This window comes from Sprattus sprattus, assembly GCF_963457725.1.
Source record: "Sprattus sprattus genome assembly, chromosome: 5".
Lineage (NCBI taxonomy): Eukaryota > Metazoa > Chordata > Actinopteri > Clupeiformes > Clupeidae > Sprattus > Sprattus sprattus.
The window spans coordinates 9892870-9903017 of record NC_137924.1 but is presented as its reverse complement, the minus strand read 5'-3'; the positions used below and the strand labels follow the sequence as shown (position 1 = coordinate 9903017).

The following is a 10148-nucleotide window of genomic DNA, read 5'->3' as shown; positions in this document are numbered from 1 at the left end:
TCAGAATCTGTTCTTCAGGCTGATGTTTACACCTGAAGGCTGTTTTGATCTCCTGGTAGCCTTGAGGCAGCCGTAGGTAATCAGAGCAGCCGCTGCAGTAGCGATGATGGAGAGGCTGAAGAGGATGTTCAGAGCCACCTCTGCATCAGGTAGAGACACCGCCATGCCCAGGAACGACACCACTGAAGGAGGGGGGGTGGTAGGTGCACTCGTTCCTATGGGGGCAGGAAAACAAATCAATGGAAGATGATCACACAATGGATCTAAACTGGAAGGGGAGGCATCATGGTTCCTGAGTTGGCAAGGAAGTTTTAGACAAAGAGTAACCTACTTTGTATCCAACTATTTGGCATTGTGTGTTTCTTGTGTTCATGATATTTTACCTTCTGGGTCAGGGCCTAGGCAAGGATGAGGACCCTGAGATGGGTCAGGGAAGCCATTGCAGGTGATGATGGTTCCATAGTGCTTCACAGACTCCTTGGGCAGCCGGGGCAGTGAGGCATCGGAGCGGTTCACATAGAACAGGCCAAACTTCTCTTCAAAGCCAGCGAACCACTCCAGGTTGTCCATAAGAGACCAGGCAGTGTAGCCACTGATGTTAACCCCGTCAATCAAGTAAGCTGTAAAAGAACAGTAACTTTTTCAAGTATTCTCCTTAGGACCCCTTTATCACCCCTGTCTTACTTTTATTTACACTTATTAACACACTAACTTACATTTAAGTATCATTTCTTAATTTATCATACATAGATATTATATTTGAAGTGACATCATTGTATGCAGGTGTAGAGAATATGATATATCCTAAATCTTTATATTTCTCATTGTCAACAGAAAGTCACAGACATTTGAAATGGTTATTATGAACGTGTTCTAACCTTTCAGTGCTTGATTGATATAATTCTCATAGTAGTGACTTCTGTGGGCATCGTTAAGGTTCACTGGGCCGCGTTCAGAGATGCCATTCTCTGTGATGATAATGGGAGGGTCCCCATACTCCTCCTTGATAAAGTTCAAAATTTTTCTGAATCCAGGTGGATTAACCTTCAGCCAGCCAGAGCCAGAGTCCAACCATGACCGGTCTGCGATAGTCCCAACCCCTCTAGGGAAGCATACAGATAGTGTGAATGACTTTTCCGTGAACAATGCCTTTCAGTTAACTGTACAACTCAATACTGAACTGAAACGAACTATGCTGGAACTGATGAACACAGTGCAAGGTGAAGGCTCACCTGTCTGCATCATAGTGCTGAAGACCCTTGAAGTCCACTTTGAAAGCCAGGACAGTTGTATAGTGGTTGAATCCGAAATAATCATAGGTACCTTTAATTCTTTTGACTTCGTCAGGAGTGAACTCTGGGAGTCTATAACATTATACATTTAGGTAACATAACAATAAGCATTAATGTTTTTAGCTTTTCACAATGGAAGTCAAAATTTCACCTAAAATGTAGTACTAATAATGGTCAAACCTTGATTTGGGCAGGCCAGCAGCTAAACTCCTCTCTCGAATGATCGATTTCATGACATCATTGTAGTCTCCATTGAACACAGGATGAGCAAACCAGCCAATATAAAACTAAAAGGGTGAAACAAAATTAGACATCTTATTTTCTTTTCTTTTTTTTAATCGTCGAGATTGTGTCTCCTGTGTGTTTTCAGTCTTGGAGTGACACATGGCACCCAAACTCACCTGGACCACACGTCTGGCTGCATCAATGTCCTCCTGCTTGTAAGGGTTGCGGGGCTCGGCCCAGTCTGAATTGATGGTAATGGAGATGACCCCACCCTGTTTAGCACGATACTTATCATTGTAGAGATGCCAGGCTTCAGCATGGGCCTTCAGGAGGTTATGGCCCACAATATATGGTGCGGTGCCTGGTCTGAAGCTTATGCCTAAGATAAGAAGAAAAGACACCTTATTAATTACCCCACATACACAACAGACTTCATCAGCAGAGACTATTCTCACTAAACTTTTGCTCTTTATAATCATATTGATATACTGTAGTATTTGTGCATCATTCAAAAGTATCATACCCGGAGCAGCAATCCCATATCCATGACCAACAAGGGCCACATAGTAAGGCTCATTAAGGGTGATCCAAAATTTCACTTTATCTCCTAAGCTGTCAAAAATGACATCAGCATACTCTTTGAACCGCTGCACTATAGTGTCATTCTCCCAGCCACGCTTCTTCTGCAGTGCCTGCGGCAGATCCCAGTGGTACAGCGTCACCTGTAGCATTAATACATTTATTCAATAGTGTTGTCTTATTTATATCGAAAAGCTATGCAGCAACAGCAAAACTACTACCCCCCCCCCCCCCCCCCCCATGTACATTTTGGAAAGAATTGTGGTTGAAATCAAAGACTTCCATTCTTATTTATGATACCACCCTCCATCTATTTATCAACTATTTTTTTTTTTCAAATCATTCGTCTTAATAAAATGTAGGTGTTCTGATTATCATTAAATGTCAAAGTTGCTTGACCTGGGGCTTAATGTTAGCAGCCAGCAGTGCGTCCACCAGACGGTGATAGTAGTCAAGTCCGGGCTTGTTGATGAAACTGGTGGTCCCATCAGGCAGAACCCTGGGCCACGAGATGGAGAACCTGTAATGGTTCACTTTCAGTCTTTTAAGCATGTCTACGTCTTCTGCAATCTTGTTGTAGCTATCACAGGCAATATCTCCAGTGTCATCATTCCCAACCCTCAACGGTGTATGAGCAAACTGGTCCCAGATACTTAGACCCTTCCCATCTGACCTCCAGCCACCTTCAATCTAACAAGGAAAAAGGCAATATTATCTCTGGAAAGTATTCCAATCATACAAATATGCACAACAAGACATTAAACAACAAGAGAAGAACCCTCAGTCACCTGATATGATGCTGTTGCCGTGCTCCAGGCAAAGCCTTCACGGAAATGACCATAGATCATTTTCTCCTCATCGGGTAGTGGGAAGCCATTATCTTTGATGATCTGGTAATAGTAGTGAGCCGATCGCTTTGGCGTCCTTGGAAGGAAGGGTTGTTCGAAGTCAACGTGATGAAGTCCGAATCCCACTTGATAGCCATTCAGCCACTCAAAGGAATCCATGAGTGAATAGGCTGCGTATCCTTTCACTTTCACTCCATCCAGGTTGTGTGCTGAAACCCCCCACATCAAAAGCATACATTCACACTAGTGCAACTAACTCAATTTAAGACAAAATGTGTATTTCATGACAAATTTAAGTTAATAGTTGTACCTTTTAGGGCTTCATCTATATATGTCTTGTAGAAGAATATTCTGTCTGTGTCATCATCTGTGGTGCTAGAGTCTGTAGCCACTCCATTTTCTGTGATGTAAATATCAGGGTTGCCGTACTCCTCCTTTATCCAGTTAAGAAGTCTTCTTAGTCCAAACGCTACAGCCTTCTGCTCTTTCAGAACAGTTGGCTTAGAATCCTCCTCTTCCTCCTTGCCCAGGTCCTGGTCAGTTTCATATGATGGAGGAGACAGTCTGGTTGTCACATGACGAACCACTTTTGTAGTGTAAGCATTGATGCTGAAATAATCAGCCGTGCCTTGTATATATGCCTTCTCCTGATCAGTGAAAGTTGGTAGTCTGGACATTGGTAGACCCTGTAGGTCACTCTTGTTGCCAACTTGCCACTTCATGGCATCAGGATAGTCACCATTTCTAAAGATGGGATGGGCGAACCAGCCCAGTTGGAACTGGAGAGCGCGGTCAGCAGCAGCTATCTCTCGAGGTACGTTAGGGTCTTTTGGCTCAACCCAATCAGCATTCAAGCTAATAGACACCAGTCCTCCTTGGGTTTCCCTGTATTTGTCACTATAGGTGTGATATACTTTTGCGTGGGCTTTAAGAAGAGTGTGAGCAATTCTGTAAGGGGCCTCTCCTGGATCTCTTACATTGGGAGGAACCTGACCCAGTCCATAACCAGACCATGCAATAGTATAGGGTTGGTTGAATGTGATCCAGAACTTGACTCTATCCCCAAAGGTGGAAAAGCAGAAGTCACTAAATTCATTGAAGATGTCAATCATGTTGACATTGTCCCATCCACCAATATCCTGTAGAGCCTGAGGAAGGTCCCAGTAGTAGAGAGTCACCATTGGAGTGATGTTATGGGTGAGGAGACCATTGATGAGCCTGTTATAATAGTCTACTCCCATCTGATTCACAGAGGTATTCCTACCATTTGGAAATATTCTTGACCAAGACAAAGAAAATCTATAGGCCTTCACTCTCAGAGCCCTTAGCATGTTGAGATCCTCTTCCACCTTATTGTAACTGTCACATGCAATATCACCGGTATCGTTGTTTGGGATGCTTCCAGGCTTCTGAGTGAATGTATCCCACACACTTGGTCCTTTTCCATCCACGTTCCACGCACCTTCGATCTGATAGGCTGAAGATGAGACGCCCCACTGGAATCCCTCGGGGAAGGTTCCGTAGTGGTAAAGGTTTCTTTGGAAATTTGTTTGATGTGAAAAGTTTTCCCAAACCACTTTGGATCTGGAGGGGACCTCTGATGGAGACAAGGCTTGGCGCTTTGTTGTCATTGACTTTGGAAAATATGAGACTGATCTTGGCTGAAGGTTTTCAAAGCCGTTCATTTGAACTACATGGGAGTAGAAGTATGCGGATGCTTTGGGGGTTCGGGGTCTGTTCATGTCTTCAAAGTTTACATAATGCAAGCCAAACCTTTGGCTATAGCCTTGCGGACCCTCAAAACCATCCATTAGTGACTGAACAGTGTACCTCTGCACATCGACTCCATCAACAATGATAGCTGAATAGAAAAATAGATTTAGTGCTCAGTACAAAAAACTAATTTTTATTTTTTTTATCTAGAAGTTTATGAAATGGAGCAAACAAATATATCATAATTACCTTTCATTGCCTCATTTATATAACTCTTCAGGAAGTTTACGCGTTCGGTGTCATTGAAGCGTTCACCATTGTAATATGTTGGCATCCCATTTCCAGTAATGTATATGGGCACTTTGGTGACAGATGTGTACTGTGATGAGACGTAGTTGAGCAGACGGCGAAGCCCCCACGGCACTGGGCGAATCCAGTCGGAGTCTATGGTTGGCCAGTTGGGGTCAACATGAGACTGGAAGTCTCCAACACCATGAGGTCCTGGAACACAGCTTCCCTTACTCTCATTGATAAGGCGGGAGGTGTAGTGGTTGAGCCCAAAGAAATCAGCAGTTCCTTTGATCCGCTGTTTCTCAGCTTCTGTGAACACAGGGAGTCTTGCTACCTCAGCAGGCTGACATTCTTGCCTTTTCTGCTCAATCTGACTCTTGAGCTTAGCTGGATAGTCTCCATCCACAAATATGGGGTGTGCAAACCAGCCCAGCATGAAGTTCATGTAGCGCTCAGCTGCCTCAAGGTCCTGAGGACTGGAGGTGTTCAGAGGTTCTGCCCAGTCTGAGTTCAGAGCAATGCCTACTCTTCCACCCTGCTGCTTCCTGTAGTTATCACTGTAGACGTGCCAGGCCTCAGCATGGGACTTAAGGATGTTGTGGGTCACCTAGGTGAAAGGGATAATGTCATTATAATGTTGGGGATTACACCATACTACACAACCTCATTATGTGTAGTGTTTTAGTTGTTTACCTGATAAGACGCAACAACTGGGTCCTTGACTCCTGGTGCATGCTCACCAGAGCCATACCCAGAGTGGCTCACCACCCAAGGACTGCTGAAGGTGTTCCAGGTCTTTACTCTGTCTCCAAATCTGGAGAAGCAGAAGTCAGCAAAGACTTTGAATGCCTCCACAATGGTGGGATTCGTCCAGCCTCCAGTGTCCTGTAAGGCCTGAGGAAGGTCCCAGTGATAAAGGGTGACAACAGGCTCTATGCCTGACTGGAGGAGAGTGTTGATCAGATGGTCATAATAAAGGGCTCCTTTCTCTGACAGGCTCCCCCTGTGGCCAGTAGGGAAGATTCGGGCCCAAGAGATAGAAAACTGATAGTTGTTGGTGAGAAGACCTCTGAGCAGGTGCACATCATAGTCCACCTTGTTGTAGCTGTCACAAGCCAGATCAGCAGTCTGGTTATCAAACACATGGCCCTGGTGTCCAAAACGGTCCCATATTGTCTCCCCTTTGCCATGTTCAGACCAGCCCCCCTCCACTTTAAAAGACTCACTGGAGACGGACCACTGAAAGCCCTCAGGAAATGATCCAATCAGGAAGTCATCACGCTCAGACGGGGACTGAGAGCTAAAACTCCTCCAGACGTTCTCATAAGAAGACATCGATACCTTGTTGTATACCAGCGATTCTGCATTCTTAGACTGTGTAGAACTAAGGACAGGCACATGGAACATCATTAGCATTTTGTATTTTGGTAAAGAAGATAATAGAACATATGTAAAATATACTACAATAGACATTACCGAGAGTCGATATCTCCTATTCGCCCCAAAATATCTTTAATATCACATCCCAATATTTGAAGGTCTTCGTTTTTCAGTGCTGTAAAAAGTGGTAATGTTTGTGAATTAAAAATGTTAAAAACTACAACATGCTATTTTACGTCAGCTACTTTTTTTCCCCTTTCATAGTTTTTTTTGTGTGATAATTTTGGATACCTTTCAGCACTGTTGAAATTGGCAGGTAATAGTTGTTGCCCTTGTAGGCACAGTTCTTCACTTTCATGTCGTACATGAGAATTGGTAGTTTATTTCCTGGTTTCTGAAACATTGAATGGTTGTGAAAAAGCATTTAAAATATTACCCTTACGTTGCAAATATATGGTTTATAACTAAATTACATGCATATGCTCTATTGTTCTTATGGTTCATAAAAAATTAAATGGAATTGCTGAATGTATATGGTTACAGGTTATGCAAACCAGGTTATTTCAGGTTATGCATACAAGGCGCCAATAAATATCTGAAATTTTACCACCATTCCCTTTGAAGTAGTCACCTAGTGCAGTAATAAACCGCGCGCAGCACTCTGGCAATGCTTGGAACGCTTTTTGTTAACGCACTGTGAACAGGCATGTTGTCATGATGGAGCACTTAAATACCTGCACGCCACAGTTCAGGTCGTTTGCGCATCGGCAAGTTGACACTGTAACATTGTGAGGCGTCTGAGGGAGAACAGTTGGCTCAAATAAACGCAAAGGTTTTCGCAAATGGTGCTGTATATGCCTAAAGAACAAAACTTCCAAGCAGCGTTGCAAGCATGGCAGGAGTGCTGGGGGCAGTGCATCACTGGGGATGGAGACTAAATGTTTTTCACTTTTTATAAGTTCAGTCTCAGAACGTTTTGATCACACCTCGTATCTACAAAACATAGCTTAAGTCTTTTACTTTGCCATTCTCATCATTTGATATAATTATTTAATTAATAATGACTTTAATACAAGTAGTGTGAATGTTTTCTAACTTTTGAATAGATATATTAATTGTCTAAGAATCATAATAATGACAGTGTTCAAATAACTGCTTACTATTTACTTGATTCTGTGTGTAATGCAATGAATTGAATGGGTTACAATGGATTTGTTTTTCACATCACAAAAAATATATGTACAATACATTCACCACTGGTGTCTTTCAGTAGGTAGGAAATACCTCCATGCTTTGGACCTGCCTCAGTTCTTCTTCAAGTGTTGTTTGTAAAGAGCAATCATATTCAATCAGCACGGTCAGAAAGTCCACATTTCTCTGTCACACAAATAAATACAGAGGGTTTCCATTTTACAGTCACAAGCTTTTAAATATGGGAAAATGTAACTTATATTACCTCCAGTTAGTGGTTATGACACTATGCATGTGTGAATGTTTGACCACTAAAGGACGGTGATCTTACTGTGTTTATGCTTCGGCTGTGATGAAATTCTGCCCTCACTCCAAATGACACCTGGCCACCTGAGAAGATGATAAATCTGTTAACACAAGTCACTGTGAGGAAAGCGAAGACGTATTAGTGTTTATGGTTCTTTTGTTATGGTGCAAATATGGCTAAACTGTGAAACATTTACACTTATGAAAAAAATAAATATGTGGTTTGTTTAACACATTCACGTTTGAGATGACGAATAGCTGCAATGACAAACATGTGACACAATAAATATTAGGTCCCCCGTATAAACCTTTATCACCACTGCAGGTACAGTGTGCATTGCATAATGCATGCCTTTGTAATTTACCCTGAAATGAAGAAAGTATGACTGATCAGGTCTTACCTTTTACAGAGATCGTACGACGATAGAGTTGATACACCCTGTCATGAGCGTGGAGGGCACCTTGAAGGCCAGAGACCTTTTGTCCATCATCTCTCAGCTCATCTAGATGACTGAATGTGATCCAGGACCGGACCAGATCTCCAAACTCTGAGAACACAAATTCTGCATAACGCTCAAAGACCTCTGGCAGCTCAGGACTCTCCCAGTCCCCAAGTGTGGTTCTGAGGCCCTCTGGAACAGTCGAGCGGTGCAGGACCACCAGAGGCTGCAGGCCTGATTCAGTCAGCTGCTCCAGAAGGGTTCTGTAGCACCTCACGGTATCCTGATGGGGCTGGCTGTGGTCTCCTGTGGGGAGGATGTGAGACCAGGAGAGCGGCACCTTAAAGTGTGTCACCCCCCGGCTATGAAGGTACTGGAAGTGGTCTCTGATCTGTGGGGGAAGTGCGTCTCTGCAGTCAAAGACATCATGAGCCACCTCTGATGGGAATGTCTGGCTTGCAGTGGGATTGAGGTTCAAGTTATTCACTAAGGTATGGGTCAAGGGGCCCCCAAGAAGCATGAACTCCTGCGGGATATCCTCATTCCCATGGCAACCGTGAAGGCTAAGCAGACACAAAGAGAGAAGAAAAGTTGTCTCCAGCATCTCTGCAGGTACTCAACTAAATGATCTCTCTGAATGTATAGCAATGCAGGAAGCCTCTCTGTTTTACAACCTTGACCTTACACCAGTAAAGCCCACCATTTATTGTCATTGTGCTGATAATGCTCAACAAGATATCTGTACAGAGGTCACAACAGCTTATTAGAACGGTTAGTACAAACAAGCATCCATCAGGTGATTTTGTATCTGTACTTAATTTAAAAAATACCTCAGTGCTGATTCATCTCGGAATTTATGTAATTTCTTCTTCAGCAGGTGCATTTTTCCATTGCCTCTCATCAAAATCTCACATCTTTGAGTACTTGCACATTATTTGCAACTTCTTTTAAAAATACATCAACATTATTGTTCTTTTATGTGTTGTTATGCTTATTATTGATCCCTCCGTGTGTTGTTATGAAAGGTTATGAGAGGCCGACCTTGAGTAAAGGTGGATTATATATACAACATAGATGAGTTATCCAACATCGTACGATGATAAAGTTGAAAGGTGAAAGTTAATTCTTAGGTAAGTTGTTAGTTAAACAGGTGTCCATGTTGGCTCCGTCCACTCTTATCTCCAGTTCAACGATCACACTCAAAGGTGGTCATAGGACACCAATTACAGAAGTAAAACCAAACCCAATTCAAAAATTTTCCTTCCTGTGCTCTTACCACTGGCTCCGCTAATGAGCAGTTTGTGACACACTGATATGAAAGATTGACCTGGAAGGCAACCACTTATCCGTGTCTGTTTAAACTCAATATATGTGTATATCTGATTACAAACTGTTATTTTTCATTTCTTGGCAACATTTTGTCCATGCCCACGTGTATAAGTTAAAAAATATGATGATTACACTTTGGTCAATGATTATATCCTGGACTTGACTTGTTAAATCCCCAAATGTTATTCCATTTGACTAAACACAAGGGTGGTCCCAACGTAGGGCTCTAGTATGATTGACTTGCATAGTAGGCTAGTCAGTGCAAAATATATTTGTCTGTGCGCTGCATGTGAAGTAAGGGTCTCTTAGTAACTTCACTTTTTTCCAACAAAAGCCTTGAGGGTAATGTTGATTGTGAATTGATTCATTATTGATTCATCTGCTTTAAAAATAATGCAAAACCTGCAAATAATGTGATATAGTCACATGAACTTGAAATTGGCTTTTTTGCATTTGATGTGGAGTGTATTACTTATTTGCAACTACAGTACATTATTCATAATTATTGCAGTAATAATCGTACAGCTAAAATGTGGTCTAACATCTAGGCCAGT

General features: G+C 42.5%; 1 protein-coding gene across 1 annotated transcript; it reads right to left on the bottom strand.

Annotated features, from left to right (window-relative positions):
• Window positions 1-8785, bottom strand: LOC308366008 (lactase/phlorizin hydrolase-like; the record flags this gene model as incomplete). The annotated part of the gene is made up of 16 exons (XM_080839643.1): window positions 1-215; window positions 384-620; window positions 879-1102; window positions 1233-1364; window positions 1473-1579; window positions 1694-1896; window positions 2041-2239; window positions 2496-2786; window positions 2885-3153; window positions 3255-4805; window positions 4907-5555; window positions 5642-6332; window positions 6425-6503; window positions 6620-6722; window positions 7851-7909; window positions 8227-8785. The coding sequence occupies 16 exons, from the start codon at window positions 8783-8785 to the stop codon at window positions 1-3; spliced, it is 5568 nt and encodes a 1855-aa protein (XP_080695769.1).
• Between the last annotated feature and the right edge of the window lie 1363 nt (window positions 8786-10148).